General features: G+C 35.9%; 2 protein-coding genes and 1 long non-coding RNA gene across 3 annotated transcripts; all 3 read left to right on the top strand.

Moving 5' to 3' along the window:
• The first annotated feature begins 712 nt into the window (after positions 1 to 712).
• LOC112940343 (uncharacterized) lies at positions 713 to 2,272 on the top strand. The gene is made up of 3 exons (XR_003244344.2): positions 713 to 928; positions 1,613 to 1,665; positions 1,774 to 2,272. It is a non-coding gene; the product is annotated as an uncharacterized lncRNA (long non-coding RNA).
• A 5,871-nt stretch (positions 2,273 to 8,143) lies between these two features.
• LOC101247782 (uncharacterized) lies at positions 8,144 to 9,762 on the top strand. The gene is made up of 4 exons (XM_010314700.3): positions 8,144 to 8,239; positions 8,351 to 8,640; positions 8,728 to 8,902; positions 9,208 to 9,762. Exons 1-4 carry the CDS (start codon positions 8,144 to 8,146, stop codon positions 9,760 to 9,762), a joined length of 1,116 nt encoding a protein of 371 aa, XP_010313002.3.
• A 4,192-nt stretch (positions 9,763 to 13,954) lies between these two features.
• On the top strand, positions 13,955 to 17,316 carry LOC101247491 (uncharacterized). Its single transcript, XM_004250626.2, has 2 exons — positions 13,955 to 14,578; positions 17,119 to 17,316. Exons 1-2 carry the CDS (start codon positions 13,955 to 13,957, stop codon positions 17,314 to 17,316), a joined length of 822 nt encoding a protein of 273 aa, XP_004250674.2.
• The last annotated feature ends 6,366 nt before the right edge of the window (positions 17,317 to 23,682 follow it).

The raw sequence follows: 23,682 nt of genomic DNA, 5'->3' as shown, positions 1-23,682 counted from the left end.
TCACTAATTATAGATAGTGATTGAGAAATAGATTTTTCAATCTCATACACTTCAAATATTTATGGACAACTGAACAAAACTATATTTGTTAAATCATATGAACAAAATGGTCACAAAAAGAACAACAAAAACAACAAAAAAATGAATTTTCAGTGAATGTTAACATTACATATACATTTTCTCAAACCATGACTTTTTGGGTTTGTTAATTTTCTTTCTAAAATAATAAAAATGGGTATCATTACACTATTATTCATTTTTCACATCAATATATCGATTTATTTTTCATTAACCCAAGAAAAAAGCTTAGTATTATTTAAAAATTGTAAAATCTCTCAAAAAAATGACATACCCATTTTAAGTCAAACACAATTCAGTTCACAAAGATTAGAGAGTCACGACCGGAGATGAGAAGGAAGATAAGATAATGGGGGATAATATTTGTTTTGATAGTCGGATTTTAAGATTTTCTAAAGAGGAAGAAGAAGAGAAGAGAGAACATTGTGAGAAGAAGAAGTGAAATACCAATGTTCATTTTTTTTTAAAAAAATATAATGGTTTGGATAGAATTATAAAAGTTGAAAAAATGAAGTACTTTTCTGTATTTTATAAAAGATTTGAAAATTTTAAAAATGTTAATTTGGTCCCAAATTTACCTAATTATATTTTTAAAATGATGTGACAAGGTTTTGGTCCATGTGTTACCAAAAACCAAACCAAGACTTATTTGAGACCTTTCATTCAATTTTCTCTAGTTACTGATTTAGTCTATTTTCATAATCTTCTGTGAATTCTTTCATAGTATTATTTTATAATTTAATCGCTTTGATTATCATGTTTTTGCATCTAAATAATTCAGCCTAAATTAACTCAACGAGATCCATATACAATTGTTGCAAACCTCTTTCTCTTCTGATAATTTTCCTTGGTAATCAATTATTATTGTGTTAAATTTTTAGTCTTTAGTGGTTTATCTGATCATTTTCCGTGATGTTCATGTCGGGTGTTTGTCAAAATTTCATCTTATTATCTTGGACTAAAATGTTACTTAAATAATTAGTTTAAAACTATTTTGTGTTTTGTTGAATATGCCTAATGGGGGTTTTGGACTTATCAATTAAGAATTGAAATTTTATGTCTTTTGTGTATGTGTTTATACACGTGTTTGTTTCAAGTCATTTTTTTTCTTTTCAGTACTTGTAAATTCTAGTTCTTATGACCACAATTAGTGATATATGGATTAGTACTGTATATATTGTTTTGATTCTTGAATGGATTGAACTTTTTCCTTTCTTTGTTTATAGAGTGCCTAATTTGAAAATGGCATCCCAGTTTGTAATGACTTATAAATTTGGGTTTTTTGGGGAAGAATTGATTGAAATATTGGGTCTTGATAGGGAGCTAGGTACATCAGATTGTTGGTTATATTTGGTAAAGTCAAAATCATTCTCAACTTTTATTTAATCTTCAGTTGTATCTTCACAGGTTTGTTATCATATATAAATCTCGAAACGTTTTTCAAAAAATATGTTAAAGATCACATAGTATTATATAATAAATTGTTACATCTGCCGACTAAAATAATTTTGAATTTTTTTACTGGCATTTGCAGGTTGCAGCAAGGTGTTATACGACTCAGGCAGTTGTACAACCTCCTATTTACTGGTAAATTATAGTTGAATGAACTGTGTCAATAACTCAAGATATTTTAAATTACTAGAAAAAAATTGATTATTAAATCAACTAAATTATTGTTTATTTTGATGATTTCAGTAGCAATGAGGAGTCTGCTGATATCAACTCAGAAAATCTAGGATTCCAATTGATGCAAACTGATTATGTGTAAATCACTAAATTCTCTTATGATGGAGTATTTAGAAAAGGCCAACTTAATCGTTATGACAATATCAATTTGAGCCCATTACTGGAGTGTTGCAATATAGATAAGTATCGAAACAAAATAAAAATTGGGCGGAAATGTATCATATAAAAAAAACATACAGAAATATTTACCAATTTTTTGTTTCAATAGGGGTTGCTTGAATGTACAAAATTGTATAGAAGAGATGATGGACAAGTATTTCTAGTTCGTTTTGAATAGAACGCATGGTGCAAAGAGAATGTGTATGCCTTCTCCTACAACTGTTCATTTTGTTTCTTAAGAAAATGACTCTTTATAACAAATGTTAGGCAATTAATTATTTTTCGACTAAACGCTCATCTCAAACAAGTTATAGATAGAATGATAGATAGATAAACACAGAAAATCAGACAGTTTAGTTGTGGAGTCTCTTTTTATTTTTAAGATATATGTATAATGAGACTTGGAGTGCCACTTTGTCCAAGACCCTTATTTAAATTATTTTTCTAAGGATGATTCTTGTCTATTATTGAGTTAAGTCTTCCGCTGAGTTAAATAAGCCATGTCAAGGGTTCACTAAAGGCAAGTAATGGTCATTGGGTTCCGACTACGTCCTGGGTGTAGGTTTGGGGCGTTACAAACTTGTAATTAGAGCGCATGGTTAAGAGTCCTAGGTAGTCTATGAAGCGGTGTCTATAGAGTCTTCATCATTAGTGTGAAGCACACCATATCTATGATGAGGAGGCCACGATATTTAGGAATTCCTTCACTTTCTTTCAAATCCCTTTTCATGCGTTAAAGTTTATCTCTAAAAGTTTCTCTATAATTTGTGCTTGCACGTGTTTAAGATCATCATGCTTCTACGAAGAACAACAATAGGTCATCCATCCAGAAGGAATGTTGAGGAACCAGAGGTACCTAATGCACCAAACGTGCAACCTCAAGGAGAAGTCAGCAATGTTGAGTTCCGCGAGGCTATCCGGATGTTAAGACAAGAGGTGACTAATCAAGTCGGGCAACAAAGAGGGGATCGACAAGAAGAGGCTGACACCTCGAGGATTTGTGAATTCCTGAGAATGAATCCTCCCAATTTCATCGGTTTGAGCACTGATGTACTGTGGTATCACGGTATTTTCAATGCATTTTACTTAAGAAGTGTGTGGGCCTAGAGACTTTTTGTAGTAGTTTTAACAAGTTTTATGTTTTTTTTTGCAAGAAAGATATCCAGATTGAAAAAACATAAGCCAACTAAAAAAATGAAGAAGATGACCTACAAAGGCCATCGACAACACGTTGTACGATCGACAGTTGGTAGGTGGTGATCATCGATGTGCAGTTCAGGTTAAGAGAGAAGATTAGGGAAATATAATCAAGTGTGGAACTACGAAAGCAAACGATGGTCCATCGATTGATCGACGGTCCGTACTGGTGAACCGTCGATTGGTTCTGAGAAGGTTCCGTACCAGACTTTTGAAGATTCTAAGTGTGAAACAATGGAGAAGAATTAACAGAATGTAGATGGATCAACAGAACGTACTGCTTGTTGTCGTTTGATTCAGAGAAGGTGATCTTCGATGAAAAAAAATAATTTTAAGTATGCACTTACGGAGGTAGTCGACGGATCATCTATTGATCGACGGTCCATGAATGAGGTCATTGATTGAGGCCATGTTTTTGGACAAAACTTTCCTTATTTTAATTTCTTCTTGTTTAGCACTATGTTTTCTATATATAGGGCTTTAAAATCTCGTTTTTGGGGTTGGCTACCATTATTGTTGTTCTACTTTGTATTGGAGATTGCTGGTTGCAAACTTTGGGTAATTAATCAATTTTCGAATTTTGTTTAAATATTTTTCTTGCAATTTAAAGTTAAATTTACCGGTTTCTTCTTATTATTAAGTTCATGATTTCTTCATTCATTATTATGAATTGTGATCTTGCTAGCATGAGTAACTAAATCCACAACTAATGTTGTGGTAAGCATGGGTAATTAACAAAGTAATCCTAGCAATTTATCAATTCTCAAATAGTGTTTTTGCATGTATTGATAATTATTTCGCTTAGAAGTATTTTTAACGATGGCCAACGCTAGAACTCACCTTGTTGCTATTGCCGGACCAAGGAGGTAGTTAATAAAAAAAGAATTATCAACATAGATTTAGTGTGATACTATCTAATAGGCTAGTGTTGATTGATTCAAAGTAATAATTAAGCCATACATCGATTATGATGTCTGATATGAGGTAAACGTAAGGGTTATTTGTTTATGCACACATAGCCGGACCAAGGTACAGTGTGAAATTCTCTAGATGTTGGACCAACGATTTAGAGAAACATAACTTACCACTTTATATGTAAAACACTAGGAATGACTTTCTATTGCTAGGAATACGACATTATGAACCTGTGGGAAACATATATCCCTAGTTATTCCCACAACTTGATAAAAATTCATCATTTACTTTCTTTTACTTGTTAACTTAGACTGTTAAGGAACTTGTTTCATAAAACCCCCTCATTACTTGTGTTTGATTATACATTGTGGTAAATATAAGTTTTGAATTAAAGTTACGTCTAAGACATTTTCCTCCTTGGATCGACCCCAACCTAATAGTTGGGTTGTCTACTTAATTAGCACCGCTTATACTTATTTAGGGAGGTGTAATTAGAGCGTATCAAATTTTTGTGCCGTTTCCGGTGAATCAAGATTTTATATTAACTTTAAATTACATTATTGAAATTTAGTCAACGATTTCCTGATTTTTACTTTTTATTTTTATTTTTGATTCTTTTAGGTATATCTCTAGTGTATGCAAAGTAAACGGAGCCGAGGAAAACCACTCATTCCTATCGATTCCCAACATAATCAAACCTTATGAAGAATGGAGAACTAAGAGATCCTAGCCAACCCTAATAGAGTGAATTTGGGTGATGGAGTAGACCAGCAACCTCCATTACCAATTGAGGCATACAATCAGGCACGAGTTGAGAACCAATTGAGAGAGGTTGTGAAAAAAAAACCTCCAACAGCCCCATGACTTTAGTATTACTATAGGGGCAACGAGAACATTGCAAATTCTGATGGAACTCTTGTCCTACCCCCCTACAATCTAGGCATATATTCATGGTGACAGGTTTCTTGATGTAGATGCTCACCGCGAGGGGTTTATTCTCGGGACTGCCATCGAAGGACCCACATGCCCATATAGCTAAACTGAGGTCTCTGTGCAAAATTTGTATGGGTAGACTAGACTTGGTTTTGAATGTGATTGGGTTACGAGTGTTTCCTCTTTTATTGACAGGAGATGCCGCCATATGGTTTATTAAGCTACCGTACAACTCCATCTACACTTGGGATCAATTGAAAGTTGTGTTCTTAGCAAAGTACTATCCAGTGTCCAAGAAGTTCTACCACAAGGATAAGGTGAACAACTTTATGACATTACCAGAAGAGTCGATGAGTAGATCTTAGGACAGATTTACTGTGTTCGTGAGAGGCGTCCCAAACCACTTCATAGATGATAGGTCGCTGAGAGAGAACTTCTATAGGGGTCAAGATGATAACAAAAAAGTAGTGCTCGATACTTTTGCAGGTGGCTCCTATGGAGAATGTACATATGCTAAGATTGAAGAGAAGTTGGAGAAGATATCTCACAACAACAAGACTTAGAACAGTAGAAAGTTGTACACTGGTGGAAACACTTTTGTGGTTTAAGATACCAACAACCCAATTGCAGATGAGATTTCTGAAGAGATGGCGCAGATAAGAACTGAGCTAGGTTTGGTCTTGAAACACGTGAGCGGAGTTGTAGAGGAGGTAAATGTTGTGAACTATTTGACTAAACCACCACCGTCGGTAGATGAGTTCTATTTTGAAGAGGATGCCTATGCAATGAATGATCAGACGGGGGGTTTCTGACCAAACTCCTAAGGCTCCAATTAGGAGAATTGACGCCAAGGTTTGAACTATTGTAACTACAACCTTGAGGGCCAATATGTACGAGATGTGAACTATAACCGTGACAACAACTTCAACCGGATTAACTACGGTAATAGGAATAATCAAGAAGGTAGAGGTATGAGTTAAAGATATGTTGCAGAAGATAATGAGGAGGTTTGATGCTAGTGATTAGAATGTCAAGAAGAGGAGAGATGACCTAGCTAACATTGGATAGAAGGTGGATGCACATGCGGTTTCGATTAAGCGTCTTGAGTAACCAATGGATCGGCTGTCTAATACTATGAACTCACGCCAACCTAGAAATCTTCCTAGAAACACTATCCAGAATACTTAAAATGACGGGCCTTGCATGACAGTCACTACTCGAAGGGGTAAGCAGACAATTGATCCACCTATGCCGTTTGTAGTAGAATGTGATATGAGAAAAGACAAAGATGTAGTAGAAGCTAGTGGAGAGTTGGTGGACAAAATGATGAAATAAGGAGACATATATCAGAAAGTGGTCACCATTCCTATACCTCCACCATGATTCCCCCAGAGATTAGTGAAGAAAATTGAAGATGGTAAATGTCGGTGATTTATCACTATGTTGAAATAGCTTTCCATAAATGTCCCTTCGGTAGAAGCTTTGGAACATATGCCCAATTATGATAAGTTTGTGAAGGATATGGTGACTAAGAAGAGATCAGTGAGTTTTGAGTATGATGACAGAATGCAACATTGTACTGCTATTGCTACAAGATCTCTTGTGCAAAAAAATGAAGATCCGGGTGCCTTCACTATTCCATTTACTATAGGGTAGCTACACTTTGCTAAGTCACTATGTGATCTTGGTGCGAGCATAAATCTCATGCCTCTGTCCATTTATAAGAAGATTGGCCTGGGTGACCCAAAGCCTACTACGATGCGGTTATTGATGGTCGATCGAACTGTGAAGAGGCCCATAGGTATACTCCATGATGTGCTTGTGATAGTGGATTCATTTTATATTTTTGACCGATTTTGTGAGTCTTGACTGTGAGGTTGAATTTGAGGTCCCCATTATTGTAGGAAGACCATTAATTTTCACTGGGCGTGCATTAGTCCACATGGAAAAAGGGCATATAAAATTAAGGTTGAACAATGAAGAGACAATTTTCAATATATATAGGTCCATGAAGCAGAGTGGTGAGATTCAAATGGTATCTGCTTTTTCCTATAGGATTGAGAGTGTATCTAAGGTGCAAATTGAAGAGCGACTAGGTGTCGAGGCACTAGCGACAATTATCATGAATTTCAACAGTTATGGTATTGAAGAGTATGGGTCTTTGGTGGCTACACTTGAACGAAACAAATATCAATCAAATTCGAAGAAATTGGAGCTTGATATGAAGCATCTAGAGTGTCCACCCGCAAAACCATTTATTGAGGAGGCCCTAAAATTAGAGTTTAAGGCTCTATTACCTCATCTGAGGTATGTGTTCTTTGGTAGATATGACACTTTGACTTTGATAATTGCAGCTGATTTGAATGGACAATAAGCAGTGTGCTTAGTGAGGTATTGAAGAGGTTCAAACGAGCCATTGGTTGGACAATTGCAGATATTAATGGGATCCCTCCCGGTATTTGTACCCACAAAATCCAACTCATGCATGATCACGAACCAAGTATTGAGCACCAAAGAAGGTTAAATCCACCTATGCAACAGGTAGTGAAATAGGAGATCATCAAGTGGTTGGATTCTAGAGTCTTCTATCCTATTGCAGACAATCCTGTTCGATGCGTGCTTAAAAAGTGTAGGATGACAGTTGTACCTAATGAGAGAAACGAGCTTGTTCGGTGCGTGCTTAAAAAGTGTGGGATGACATTTGTACCTAATGAGAAGAACGAGCTTGTTCTAATGAGGCTAGTGACTGATGGAGAGTTTGCATGGATTACCTGAAGTTGAATGTTTGGACTGAGAAGGACCATTTTCCCATTCCCTTTATGGATCATATGTTAGACAAACTCGCAGGCAAAGGTTGGTATTGTTTTCTTGATGGCTATTCGAGATACAATCAAATCTCTATTACCCTTGAGGATAAAAAAAAGACCACTTTCACTTGCCCCTATGGGATATTTGCCTTCAAAAGGATACCGTTTGGGTTATGTAATGCACTGGCCACCTTCCAACATTTTATGATGTTGATATTCTCTGATATGGTGAAGAACACTATTGAGGTGTTCATGGATGATTATTCTTGGTGGGCAACTCCTCTGATCGGTGTTTTAGAAATTTGGTTGAGGTACTCAAAAGATGCGAGAATTGTAATTTGGTGCTAAATTGGGAGAAATGTCACTCTATGGTGAAAGAAGGCATTGTGTTGGGCCATGTCATCACTGAGAAGGGCATAGAGGTTGATAGAGCTAAAGTGGAAGTGATAGAGAAGCTTCCTTGGGCATGCTTGTTTTAATAGGAAGTTCATCAAGGATTTTTCAAAAATTGCACATCGTTTTTGTAAATTGCTCGACAAAAGAATATATTTTCTATTTTGATATCATGTTTGAAGGTATTTGGAGAGTTGAAAGAGAAGTTGGTATTCACACCCATTATTATTTCACCAGATTGGAGTGAGCCATTTGAGGTGATGTGTGATGCAAGTGAGGTTCCACTTAGTGTGGTATTGGGACAGAGAAGGGATAAAATCCTTCATACCATTTACTATGCTTGTAAATCCCTAAATGAAGCTCAGAAGAACTACACAACAAGAGCTTTTTGTGGTGATGTTAGCATTCAAAAAATTTTGTTCCTATTTTCTTGGTGCGAGGGTCATAGTGCATCTAACTATTTTGCTTTGAGGTATTTGATGTCAAAGAAGGATGCAAAGCCAAGGTTGATCTGATGGGTATTATTGTTGCAAGAGTTTGATTTTGAGGTAAAATGTAGAAAGGGGAGTGAGAATCAAGTTGCCAACTACTTGTCTAGTTTGGAGGATGAAGGTATGCGTGAATTAGGAGAAAAAGCTGAAATTGATGATGTATTCCCAAATGAACATGTTTTGGCCGCTTTCCAAGATTTGGTCTCATGGTTCGTAGACTTGCAAAATTATCTGACAAATGATGTACTTCCGTCGTACATTACACCAGAGGAAAAAGTTCATGCATAATGTGAAAAAAGTAATTTTGGGATGATCCTTAATTATACCGAAGTTGTGCTGATGGGATGACTCGGCATTGATTACCTGAGGTCGAGATATTGAATATTTTTTAGAAGTGTCACTCCTCGCCTGTTAGTGGGCACCATACTAGTATTCGGACTGCACATAAGATCTTGCAGTGTGGGTATTATTGTACAACCATTCACCAAGACACTCATGATTTCATCAAATCTTTTGATCGATGACAATGAGATGGAGGGATTTCGAAGAGGCAAGAACTCCCCTTGAAACCCATTCTGCTGATTGAGCTATTTGACGTATGGGGTATCAACCTTATGGGCCTTTGTGTGAGTTCTCATGGGATGAAGCATATTCTTGTGGCGGTTGACTACGTGTCAAAATGGGTGGAAGCAATTGCGCTTCCCAACAATGATGGAAAGAGTGCCATTTTTAATGATGGTGGCTCTCACTTCTATAATAAATTGTTAAAATGGATTTTGGATAAATATGGTGTTCTCCATAATATGACTACTCCTTACCATCCACAGACTAGTAGACAAAATGAGGTGTCCAATCGCGAGATCAAGCAAATTCTGGCAGAAACGGTGAATGCTAATAAAACATATTGGTCAAGGTGTCTTGATTATTCTCTTTGGGCCTACCGCACTGCATACAAGATCCCCATAGGTATGTCTCCATATCAACTTGTATATGCGAAGGTGTGTCACTTGCCGATCGAGCTAGAGCACAAGGCGATGTGGGTAATGAAGAAACTGAAGTTGGATTGGACTGAAGAGGAAGAACAAAGACAATGGGTTGAATGAGCTTGATGAACTTCTTCTAAAGGCCCGTTAAAGTTCAGTCAACTACAAAGAGAAGATGAAGATGTATCATGATCAAAGAATTGAAAAGCGAGAATTTGCAGCGGGTAAATTTGTGCTTCTATTCAACTCTAGGTTTTGATTGTTTCCGGGCAAACTCATATCCAAGTGTACAGGGCCTTTCCTCATAATTAAAGTGTATCCACATGGAGCAGTTGAGTTGGAGAATAAGGAAGGCTCAAAGTTCACGGTCAATAGGAAAAGGATAAAGATCTATCTGGGGTAGGCAGAGAGTGTTCATGAAGTGGCTGAGGCCTATCATCTTGATGAAGTCTGAGTAATCAAGGGATCAACATCGTGCAACTACGTTAAATCAAGCGCTTCTTGGGAGGCAACCAAAGTTTTATCCTCTAGGCAACAATAGGTTTTGTTTTCCTTGTAGCAAAATTCGTAGTTTTTTTGTTTTTTTTTCATTATTTCATTTGTGCTTGTGTGCTAGTGTTGACGAGAGATTAGTACAGTTTTGTGTCACAAAAGTATATAGAAAAGTACAAAAAAGAATGACCTAATGGGTGTTATATGTGCAGGGAGCAAAAGCAAGAATCTGCACAAAATGATCTGGTGTAGAGGTCTACGTATCCCATCGATGGACCGTCGATGGTGTCCATAGATCTCATGTATGTTTCCAATTTTCCCCAAGTCTAGATTTGTTGGACGGTCCAAATCGTTGGACCGTCTTTCCATCGATAGACCATCGATGGTGTCCGTAGATTCCAGATATGTTCCTAATTTTTCCCAAGTTTAGAAGTGATCGACGGTCCCAATCGACGGACCATCAATTGACCTAGGGATTGTCGAATGGATTTCATATGTCCAAATCGAGGTTGGACGCATATGCTACTTCTTCCAAGTCTCTCAGAACCACACCACTGCTTAGAAAGGTACTTCAAATTCATTTATACCATCTCCATCCCTCCTCTATTTACTCTATATTCTCTATATTTGGAGAGTAAAATAGAGAATTGGTTCTCCAACCACTCTCTGTTGAACTCTCTATTGTTCAATTATAGAGGTGCATAGTAGTTCTCTAAATTTAGAGAACTAATTTTCACCTATCTATTTTACTTTTTTATCAATATAATTTTATTTCCATTATGTTACTAATTTAATCTTTATTGTTTGTAATTATTTTCTAATGCAATATAACAATTAACCAATTACTACTTCCGCTAAATTAATACTACTTCCACTAAATTAATCATTTTTAATATAATTTTTTTAAAAATTGTCGCTTTAAATATGTAACTTAAAGTTATTGAATTATATTTATATTATGTAATATTATTAATTAATTGTGTAATATTTGTAATTATGTTTAATTAATTATTTTGTCATTTTAAATAATTTAGATTATTATTTTTTCATTATGAAGTATGCACAAAATCTACATGATAATTCAAATAATCTACTTTTTATGTTATAGTGATAAGTTGTTAAACTAAACTTTTTAAATAGCATGAATATTTGATTCAGTAGTTCAAAATGAAATATGGGAAGTAAATTATTACACAAAATGATTGGATACAAGATTAAATTGTTAATTTATACAATTTTTAGCAACGCGTAAAAAATAAGGACGAAAATGCTTAATTTGAACTCCATCATACATTTATACAATATTAATGAGAGTAACATAATAGTTTTGAAAGTCGAGTATTTATGTAAGATTTAAAATAAATTTCATGATAATACAATATTAAGTTAAATTTTCCTAATGAACCCATCTTAAGTGGAAAGGGGGTAAATCAATTCCCAAATGTCGTATCATTTCTTGTTTAAAAGCTTGTAAAATGATCTCTGAAGGGTGTTTATACCATATTGTAAGAGTCAAAGATTTAGACTCCAAAATTCCTCTTATTGAGTCACTCCTCGTAGTGGGGGAATTTCCGGAAGTATTTCTCTATGATTTTCTCGGAATTCCTCCAAAATGGGAAAGTGATTATGGTATTGAATTATTACTAGATACGGATCCCATTTCATTCCTCCTTACCGTATGGCTCGGGCTAAATTGAAAGAGTTGAGGCTCAACTCAAAGATTTACTAGATAAAGGTTTTATTCAACCTAGTATTTATATATGGGTGAGCCAATATTGTTTGTGAAGAAGAAGGATGAGTCCCTTAGGATGTGCATTGATTTTCGTCAACACAATAAGCTCACCATGATGAAAAAATATCCTCTCCCTCGGAATGATGACTTGTTTGATCAACTCCAAGGGACTAGCTACTTTTCTAAGATTAACTTGAGGTCGGGATGTCACCAACTTAGGGTGAGAGTTGAAGATATTCCAAAGATGGCCTTCCGAACTAGATATGATCAGTATGAGTTTGGAGTGATGTCCTTTGGGTTATCTAATGCCCAGACGGCATTTATGGACCTAATAGATAGAGTGTTCCGAAATTACCTTGATTCTTTGTGATTGTTTTCATTGATGATATCTTGGTATATTTGAAGAATGAGGGTGATTATGTGGACCATTTGAGGGTGGTATTGCAAATTCTTAAATAGCACTAACTATTTGCAAAATATGGAAAGTGTGAGTTTTGGTTGAGATCAATGGCGTTCCTTGGTCATATTATCTCAAGTAATGGTATTGAGATCGATCAAAAAAAATCAAGGTTCATAATTATTGGCCTAGACCATTGAATTCAATCGACATTATAAGTTTCTTGGGTTAATCCGGATACTATAGGAGGTTCGTGGATGGGTTTGCGTCCATTTCTTCTCCTTTGACTACCTTGATCGAAAAGAGTGTGAAGTTTGAATGGTCGGAGTCTTTTGAAAGGAGCTTCCAATTGTTGAAAGATAGGCTTACCTCTGCTCCGTTTTTGACTTTACCGGAGGCTACCAATGGTTCTGTGGTATATAGTGATGCTTCCTGAGTGGGTTTGGGTTGTGTCCTTAGCCAACATGGGAAGGTAGTAGTCTATGCCTCTAGACAACTCAAGGTGAATGAGAAAAATTATACAACTTATGATCTTGAATTAGCGGTCGTAGTGTTATTTTAAAATATGGAGGAATTACTTGTTTGGTGTCATGTGGATGTGTATGCCAACCATAAAAGTCTTCAATATGTGTTTACTCAAAAGGAGTAGAATCTCCGACAAAGAATATGGTTCGAATTGTTGAAGAAGTATGACATGAGTGTTCTCTACCACCCTTCAAGGCTAATATGGTGACGAATGCTTAAGGTCGTATGACCATGGGTAGTGTGTCTCATGTGGAAGAAGGCAAGAAAGTCCTAGTGAATGATGTTCATAAGTTGGCTAGATTGGGTGTTCAGTTGGAAGATTCCCCAAATGGTGGTTTTGTAATTCGCAATAACTCCAACTCATCCTTAGTGGTTGAGGTGAAATCTAAACAACATCTTGATCCACTATTGATGGAGTTGAAGAAATCGATACTTAGCAAGTTGAATGAGTCATTTTCCCAAGGGGGAATGGTGTGCGGTACCAAATAGATTGTGTATACTGGATGTTGATGATTTGAGGAATAGGGTGTTGGAGGATCTCATGGTTCTCAATAGTCTATACATCCGGGTTCTACAAAAAAGTATCGTGGTCTTAAAGAGGTATATTGATGGGATGGCCTAAAAAGGGACATAGTGGAGTTTGTAGCTAGATGTCCATATTTCCAACAATTTAAGTCAAGCATCTAAAGTGGAGTGGTTTAACTCAAACTATGGAAGTACCCACTTGAATGTGGGAGAAAATTAAAATGGATTTCGTAGTTGGGTTGCCCCGGACTAACAGGAAAAATGACTCGATTTGGGGTGATAGTGGATAGATTGACAAAATCCGCTCATTTTATTCCCGCCAAGTCCACTTACTCGGCAGAGCATTATCCAAAGATCTACATAGATGACATTGTTACTCTTCATGATATTCCGTTATCCATCATATAATATAGAGGTGCACAATTCATGTCTCGTTTTTGGAGATCATTTCCAAAAAGGTTGGGTACACAAGTAAAGTTAAGCATCGCTTTTCATCTCCAAATAGATGGTCAAGAGGATCGTACTATTCAAACCCTTGAGGATATGTCAATATCTTGTGTTATATACTTTAAAGAGATTGGGACAATCACTTGCCGCTGATTGATCTCTCATATATTAATAGCTATCGTTCGAGTATTTTGATGGCTCCATTTGAAGCACTACATGGTAGGAGATATATATCTCCAATTGGGTTGTTTGAGGTTGGTGATTCCTTACTCCTTAGTCCTGAAATAGTCTATGAAGCTTTTGTGAAAGTTTGTGTTATAAGGGATAGGTTGAAAACGACCTACAGTTGGAGAAAGTCTTATGCTGATAATAGAAAAACAAATCTTGAAATTGAAGTCGGTGATAAAGTTTATTTGAAGATTTCACCTATGAAAGGGGTGATGAGATTCGGCAAAAAAAGGAAGTTAAGTCCCCGGTATGTGGGTCCCTATGAGGTTTTGCAAAAGGTCATAATGGTTCCATATGAAATGAGATTACCTAGTGAACTAGCTTCGATTCATCTAGTATTCCGTGACTCAATGCTTAAGAAGTGGATTGTCGATCCCGTGTCCATATTTCGTATTGAAGGTCTTGGTGTGGATGAGGATCTTTCCTATGAAGAGGTTCCGGTGGAAATTTTAGATTTCCAAGCTAAGGAGTTGAGGAACAAAAAGGTGACCATCGTAAAGATTCAATGTGGGAACTACCTAGTTGAGGGAGCAACATGGGAGGCTGAGGACGACATGAAATCCTGTTATCCTCATATTTTCCTAGCTAAGGTTAGTTGTTCCTATTAATAATGAAAATATTAGTAAAAAATTTGAATTCTACTTTATTTGCAAGAATATGCATATTTATGGTAGAATGTTTGTGCTAAAATATGTTTTCATGAAAAATGCTCTTTTGCTTGATTTGCACTTATTTGTGTATTTGGTGTATTATTGCCTTCATGATGTAGTATTGAGCATGTTGATGCGTTTTGAAAGAGGTTTTTGCATAAGTGACTCTTGATATTGTGTTGAGCTCATGTTGTTATTGAGAAGGAAATTCCTCATGTTGTGACATTGAGCTCTTATATGTGGTAATGGGGGTTTTGAGTTGCTATGTATAAATGTTGTAATTCTATGTGTATGGACTTGTGAAACACTCCTTTGAGTTGTAACTCATTTTGATTTTGTATGTTGTTTGGTTGGGCTGCTAGTATTGAGTCTATCCTCTCTCTACAAAATATTTTAGTGTCATTTGGGAACGAATGTGTAACACTTCAAAAATCTAAGACGTGTTATAGAGACTAACATAATTGTTAAAAAGTTTAGACAGTTTTTAAGGTATATTTTTATTAATACAAGTCATTTAAGAAGTTTAAAAATCAAAACGTCCATGACGTTCGAAAATTAGTTCAATGAAGTACTAATGTGCTTTAGCCTATTTGACTAACTTTTAGGAGTCGAAAAAAGATGAAAATTGGTGGAAGGATGTCTAACACGTGTTAGAGGTAATTCGTAGTCAAAACATCCGGGCATGACTCAACAAAGACTAACCAAGGTCCTTGAGGAGGACCCTTGCATTTTGGGGTCAAGGGGTGCCTAAGGCAGTGTCCACAATTGGATGCGATCCATGATCCGTTGTCCAATGATGGGGTGTGTACTGATTCTGTCGATTGACAATGTTCCCCACATAATAATACTAGCTAGTGGATCCATGTAGTTGCTATATTCATGTTTTGGTACTACATTGGAAAGTAGTCCGCCTTCCTTCGGTGTAGGGTTCCATGACACCAAATTCCACATTAGCTCATGTGGTCTATGTCGGTTAAGGCAAGATGTTCCCAAATGGTGAAATGAACTAAAGGAATGAACTCTAACTAGGATAACCTAAGGGATTTATCTTAGTCTAGGTAGGGGTATGGTACTCTAATTAAACATTGCACTAGTTAGCCTTGATGAAAGTCTTCGGAGGATGTTCTTACATGTCAATAAGCTTTTAATGGTACATGATATGCATATAATGATATTGCACATTGTTGATACTATATGATGATTAGTTTCAATTATGAATATGTGTTGGTCTTCATTGTTAAAGTATGATGATATGTACTCTTAATGATATGCTATGAGAAGGTTGATGTTGGTCATGCTTCTTGTTGTGTTACTTGATTAAGTAAGATTATGGGGCTTTGCTTGGTAATTGCACTTGTTGACTTAATATGGGTTCATGGGTAATTGTCTTACTTCGGTTACGTTATAATGAACTCTTATTCATGCTTGTGTCTATTATAACTTGATGATAGAGTTTCTTTGACTATGTGTCCAATTATGTGATATGTATGTTGACTTGACTAGACTTAGTGTTTTTGGTCTTATGATGTACATGCTTTAGACTTAATGAATATGTAATATTGATTGGTATGGTCTTCTTGAATGTGCACAAGACTTTCTAAAGCTAAAATAACATGTTTTCATGAAATGTCTCGTTTTAGCAAGATTTAATACTATATAAGCATATCGTCTCATACATAGTACAAGTGGTGTACTAACCCTAATTTCTCCCTTTCCCCCCATCATTTTAGGTTCCGGTCGTTGAAAGGCTCTGAGACGACTTCGAAGGAAGACTTGTAATTCTCATTCCTCCAAGTTGGGTAGGTACTCACTTTCTGAGGGCAATGCCACTATCAAGCTTATGAAGTTGTTTTAGTTTTAATACTCTTATGTTCTTTCCTTTTCATTTGGATACTAAACATGGTATAACCTATATGATGCTCTATTTAATTGATGTATGGGCTAGGCCCACATTATTATACTCATGCTATATGGGTATGAGCTTAACATTCATTTACGACTATGTTACATCTTATATATCTATGTGCAATAAAAGTATAAGACTACGTAATATTCCTATACGAAGGGTCTATGTATACTCGATATAATATTATGTGTATGTAGAGGTATATGTAAGCCTCTATGTAGAAGTAATGAAAAGTTATAAATGTTCTATATTTTTGGCCTATGAATGTAATGATGTAAACTAAAGGTCTACTCTTAGTCCTCAAAGAGGACGATGATGCTGGTTACGTCTAAGGGGTGCTCCCCCATGTGACAAACTTGCTATCAGAGCATGAGGTTGAATATTTTTGAGTCGATGTATCTGTCAACCACGTCTATTTTAGATTCTTACTCATAATTGTGAAGCACGCCACACTTATGTATAGGAATCTATATGATGCTTAGGAAACTCTCACTTTCTTGGAAGTCCAATATCATGCCTCTAGAGTTTTGACTCTATGTGCTTTTAGAATCTAATCCTTTTATTGTGATTATAGAAAATGAATACTCGAAGGAACGTGGCACAAAGACTTGAAGAAGAGATTACCAATGTGGGAGTTCCTCCGCGTGGTGATCAAGTTCCTCCCCTTGATAAAGATGTTAATGATGACCAAGCTCCGGTCAATCTTCCTCCTTTGAAGGATAGTGACATAAGGGTGGCTCTTTTCCAAATGTCCCAAACCATTACTACTTAAGAAATCCGTCACTATCCAAGCTCAAGTCATGAAGGCCCAAGCTAATTGGGAGGTGGTACTCTGATCCAACCAACATGTTGGAACCATGGCCTCTCGTTTGAGGGATTTCACTAGGATGAATCCCACTACTTTCTGTGGGTCCAAGGTTGAGGAAGACCACCAAGATTTCATTGACGAAATCTACAAGATACTTTATAGAATGGGGTTGACTACTATAGATAAGTCCGAGTTACCCACTTACCATTTCAAAGATGTGCCCAAACTTGGTACGTCCAATGGAGATACAATAGGCCTTTAAGAGGTGGACCGGTGATTTGGGAGATTTTCAAGAAGGCTTTTCTTGATAGATTCTTTCATAGGGAGAAGGGGAATCTAAAGTGGGGGAGTTTATCAACCTTCTTCAAGGAGGTATGAGTGTGTTTGAATACTCATTGAACTTCACTAAATTATCAAAATATGCTCTTTCTTTGATTTTTAATTATAGGGATGAAATGAACCACTCTGTGACGGGAGTGTCGGATGACTTGCAAGAAGGGTGTCACCCCGCTATGCTACATGAAATTATGAACATTTCTCATCTCATGGTTCATGATCAACAAGTGGAAGAGACAAGTGCTAAGAGAGAGAGTAGATATGCAAAGAGGACAAGATCTTTCGATGGTTGTTCTTCAAAGGGTAGGCATGAGATTCAAGACAAGCCTAGGTTTAAGAAGAGGGTTTCTAATCAAGTTCATTCAAAGTTCCCTAAGGCTAGGGATTATATGTGTGTCTAATCCTAATCGTAAAAAGGGAAAGGATACTAGTTCACCAACAAAGAATCCAACTTGTGGAAGGTGTGTCAAGAAGCATTAAGGTGATTATGTTAAGGGAACAAATAATTGTTTTGGTTGTGGTAAAAGTGGGCACAAAGTTCGATATTCCCCATATGTGAATGGGCAAGACAAAGAGAGTGGGAAAGCAAGTGGATCTAATGATGCTCCGAAGAAGAATTGCTTTTATACTCTCCGCTCTAGGGGTGAGCAAGAGACTTCCCCCGATGTGGTGACATATATGTTGAAAATCTTCTCTATTGATGTATATGCTTACTTGATCCCGGTGCTTGTCATATCCAAAAAACACACCCTACAAGATAGGGCCAATCTCGGATTGCAACCAGCGTACTTGACCTCTTGGAGGTCTTGTACAAGTCCTTTTTTTATCGATCACGCATATACATAATGAAAAGTAGTGCGAAATTAAAAATTTTCACAAGCAATTAGAAAATATCTTTAATAGAAATCATAGGAAATAGTAAGTCTCGATCTCATCAAACTTAAGACACGAGAATACCTTGGGACACGGCCCATACTTCAAAATGTAGAAATTTTGAGTCTATTACTATACTTCAAAATAAAAGACATATATGTATGTATGCCCTCGAGTCAATTGAGGACATACTTCACTTCGCTTGAAAAATTCTAGAATCCAAGCTCTTTTTCACGATACTTCTCACCTTTTACCTACACCTTTAGGGATAATAAAATATATGGGATTAGTACAAACACTTGTACTAAGTTTGTCATTATGCATAAAATCATGAAAATTGACATTTATTAGAAATATGCATCTTTTCATTTAAAAATATTATCATAATCATAACAACATTTAACAAATTAGAAACACGTAATATAACATTTGATAAATTTATAGCATTTTTAAGGTCACAACAACCTCAATTAGTTGTATAGTGAATTGCTTTAATGTAACATTGAAGTGCCTTCCCTTCTCTTTAACACTTTCTAGCATGTAATTATCTCACTAAAAGCTATCCTAAGACTCACTTAAGTAACACAAAGAGAGACTACCCATACACCCTATCTAAGCATGCCTAAATGATCCTCAAGACTACTCCAAATGAGACATACAAACACTTATAAGACATCAAACATATGAACTTGAGATCCTCCTACCAAAGGTGATACTAAGTCTCACTTGAGTGACTTGTGAAGCGACCTCCCATACAATCCCTTACATACACACTTAAGAGATCCTAGAAACTACCTATGACAGAATCATTCTCACTTAACACAACAACATGCCAAAGCTATCAAAACACTTACATAAGTAAATAAAGAAGATAACATCCATGATTGACCTCTTCAAGACTATCTAAATAACCCTTAAGACTACTTAAGGACTAGATAATGTCCACATAATCAACATTTTCCCTAACTAGAGTCATTCTTAAGACATATCTAGTAAGATACGAAGTGACCATTCCTATGCCCCCTTCCCACCTTAATTAGACAACCCTTAACTACTCTAGATAAGTACTTATTCATTTAACATACTTTATTAACTTAAGTCATTAGTTTCATTAATTAATTTAAGACTTATTCATCATATAAAGACATTGAAGTAATGGTCTTGGACAAGACCTAGGGACTCTAACTAACACCTTCAAAGTCTAGTGTGCAATGTCTAGATAGCGTCCCATAGCACCACCTAAACTTGATAGAACTTCTCTAATGCTATTAGGTATCCCATATGATGAGAATAGGCAATAACCTACATAGACCACGATAGCAAAGCATGGAATCCGTAGTTCTATCCTACTCCGATGAGGGTGTTCCACTTGCAAATAGTAGAACTTGGACACATCCCATGTATCAATATGGTTAAGGAATATGAAGGGCGTGGTTTGTACTCTAGTCTCAATCTTTAACTAGAACTACTTTCCTTACCATACACACTCGGTTGTAGCCTTGGTTCTCGTAGATTAATTTACATTAAAGGTTCATATAAAGGGATTCCATATCAAGTTCATAACCCAATCACATTTACCCTACCAAAGAAAGGTCCACTAGGGCTACCTTAAAATGGAGACAATAAGCTCATAATGACTTTCGTAAGGTTTGATATGATGCCGTTGCATCCATACAACCTTAAGTCTATCATTACTTTACTTGAAGGATACCATTAAAACTTTCGACTTCAACATTCATAACCTTACCACTAGGTTCAAGGCTTTACATAAAAGACTCTCTTAACATCATTTAAGGTCTCATGTAATTCATACATACAATTCTAAGAGGTTTTATAATCCTAAGTCAATACATCTCATTTTCACATTCATACATGAATCAAGTAAGGGACACAAGTCAACCAAGACAAGACATAACATACTTCTCTTGAACACATATTACATGTCATTCTAGAGGCACACAGAAATAACACTTATCATTTTTAAGTCATCCTATGTATAGTGATATCATCATCAATATGACCATCACAGACTCATATAGTCAAGCAGGAATAATCATGCATCAACTCTAAGACTATACGCGTAAAGCCATAATTATAATTTTACATGATCACCTAATTAGCATCATTATAAGAACACATATACTTGCACATTAGTTTTCATGTATATAGACATTATCCAAATTCTCATAATCAACTACATAAATCATCATAATACTTCAAGTAGTTACCGACAAGGCCATGATCATCATATTACTTAAAATAACACCGACATGACCACATCAATTGCAAGTAAAGCACATAACACCACCACCATAAGTGGAACATAGCAATAGCAACATAATTGAAGTGTAATTAACATAATATAAAGGTAATTATGGCAGCGTACCACCACTCCATCCTCAAAACTCCAATCCAATACAAAACCATCCAATTCAATACCATAAGGCCCTTACCCATGACAATGAACATCAATTCAATATAAAAACTATCATATTCAATGAAAATGGGTAAATTCAATATGGATTCATCAATCTAATACAACCTAGATATTAATTTAATACAATTATTACATCAACAAATAGCCCTTGAAAATTGCACAAGAATTCATAAGTATTAAGTCAATATCAAGTTACCCATAAAGTAGTCAAAAACTAGGGTTCATGAATTACATGGGTTCATAGGTTAATTGAGTTAAAATCATTAAATTAATAACAATTCATCCTAATTCAATGCTTACAAACCTTTGATGCAAGAACCCATGGATAGATCATGAAATTGGACAATTCATCATTGAAAACTTTAGAAAACATCTTTGAAAGTTGGTCTCCTTGATGAATAGAGTTTCAAGGATCAAAAACCATACCTCAATGGAGCTAATTCTTTAATTTGATGAAGAATCTCCACTCCAATCCAATCCCTTCCTTGAGTTTTTGCTCCAATAGAGTTCTAGATAATTTCTAAGGGAATTTGAGTTTTGGTTTTGAAGAATGAAATACTCAAATTATTTTTGGCTTATAAACATATTTAAAATACCCAAAAGATCCTTTGTGAACCGACATTTCTCTTAATTGGAAGTGGGGTAAATTTACAACTTCACCCCTCAACTTAAAAGTGGCCTACATAAGAAACACAGATTATCGACGGTTACCCATCGACGACCCATCCCTTGACCAACGGACCATCCTGTTGGTCTGTGGTCTGGGACTGAGGCTTTTCTTTAGCTGCCTACCCTCCCATGACTACGTATCCACCAAGGGAACCTATCGACGGTGTATCGACAGGACCAAGATCCATCGTTTGCCTCCGTCTTTTGGGGCTATCTTGGACAATCTTTGACACCAACTTGGGTCCTTCCTCAAGGACCCTTGGATGGTCCTTGGGGATGTTTGCCCAAACGTTTCCAGTGCAAACATTATCTTATATTAGTATAGGACCTCTCACATGAATTTCATCCAAAACAAACACGTTAAACTCGATGAGACATGCGTAGACACAAAAGGTCATTTCAAGACAAACCTTTCAAACGCCATGGACGTTTTTAGACGTTTGACCTCCAAACTTCTCGAAACTTTAAAAATTGCCTATATAAAACTATAATAACTCAAATAATGACCTTATAAACTCATTAATCACACATAAACACATAAAACCACATTTCAGGAACATAGGTGACTCAGTCGTCGAATGTCTTAGTAATCCCTTGATATTTGACTTTCACTGCACCTAAACTCTTAGACATTGCATCAATACCATATTTTAGACCATTTTAGTAACATAGTCGATCATTACAACCATGTTGGACTCTAGCTTCACCTAAGTGATTTTTGGGTTCTTACATTCTCCCTCACTTGGACAATATTCGTCCTCAAATGACACTTGCCACTCTCCAAACACTTCCAAGAATAAAAACTCAATTAGAAACTCATGAAAATACCATATAACATCTCATATAATACCAACATCAAGAACACATTGATTTCACATAACCTAGACACTCACAACATATCAAGAAATTAGAAGACATCCTACAACTCATTGTGTTACAAAACTCACATACTTCATTCCAAATAGAAAAAAACTCATTTTATATTCAATATCTTGCTAATATACATCAGTTATAACAACATTATAACAATTTTAGACCAAAGAATGAATTATCCAAAATCTTAAAATTTTCACAGTGAGCATACATACATTAGAGTGAATTTAGGCAATTTTTCCAAGAAAACAACTTTGAGTCAATTCATGAGGGTAACGTGCTATTATGCAATGTATAACCACATAAACACATCTTATAACATATTCATAACTTCGTAAAATCCACAATTCAAGGAATCGATGAAATTCTATTTCAAAAAAATGCCTAAATACAATGCAAAACGCAACATACTTTTATAACTTTCGACTCTCAAGCTTGAGTTTAATAGAAAAAATGAAGCAATTTATTATAACTCCTTTACTCACCATACTGCCCCCCCCCCCTAGAAGGAACTTATAAAACTAAAGAAACACAAGAACTTACCATCATTCCTCATCTTCGTCCGTCTTTGATCCTTTTGACCGGAGTGCATAGAAACGCCTCTTATTTGGAGATCATCCTTTGGAACAATAGGAGCAACTTGTTTACCCTCTCTTTCTCCAGAAGCAATGGTAGGACATGTAATACCCCAAAATGAGTTAGGGTTTCTAGATCCTAACATGTTTTTAAGGTTATAAGGTCCTAAAATGACTTATAATAATATTTATAGGCAGTATGAAAAGTTTGAGGTGATTTTTAAGTCAAACGTCAAGGACGATCAAAACGTTCGACGACTAGTCACATATTGTCTCATGTGTCTATACGTGTTTATATATATATATATATATATATATATATATATATATTTGATGTTATGAGCCTATTAAGTCTTAAAATGAGTTATAATAATGTTTAAATATGGGACATTGAGTTTCGAGAAGTTTGGAGTTCAAACGACCAAGAACGTCCAAGGCGTTCAAAAGATAGCCCTTAAGACGCTAAATGTGTGTCTTGATGGGTCCTAGCATGTCTGGATGAGTTACGCGTATATGTTTTGGGTGAAAATCATGTGGTAGGTCTAAACCTTGATAAGGTTGTATTTA

This window comes from Solanum lycopersicum, chromosome 11 (assembly GCF_036512215.1).
Source record: "Solanum lycopersicum chromosome 11, SLM_r2.1".
Classification (NCBI taxonomy): domain Eukaryota; kingdom Viridiplantae; phylum Streptophyta; class Magnoliopsida; order Solanales; family Solanaceae; genus Solanum; species Solanum lycopersicum.
The sequence above is the reverse complement of the archived record's forward strand: the minus strand, read 5'-3'. Positions and strand labels throughout refer to the sequence as shown.

Bases quoted from the DNA above. Each gene is read 5' to 3' on its own strand.
- LOC101247782 (XM_010314700.3), top strand. From the start codon at position 8,144: ATGGTGAAAGAAGGCATTGTGTTGGGCCATGTCATCACTGAGAAGGGC. The intron at 8,240-8,350 runs GCATGCTTGTTT...TCATGTTTGAAG, and splicing joins TGATAGAGAAGCTTCCTTGG to GTATTTGGAGAGTTGAAAGA. The intron at 8,641-8,727 runs GTATTTGATGTC...GGTAAAATGTAG, and splicing joins TCTAACTATTTTGCTTTGAG to AAAGGGGAGTGAGAATCAAG.
- LOC101247491 (XM_004250626.2), top strand. From the start codon at position 13,955: ATGGCTCCATTTGAAGCACTACATGGTAGGAGATATATATCTCCAATT. The intron at 14,579-17,118 runs GTTAGTTGTTCC...TTGTGATTATAG, and splicing joins CTCATATTTTCCTAGCTAAG to AAAATGAATACTCGAAGGAA.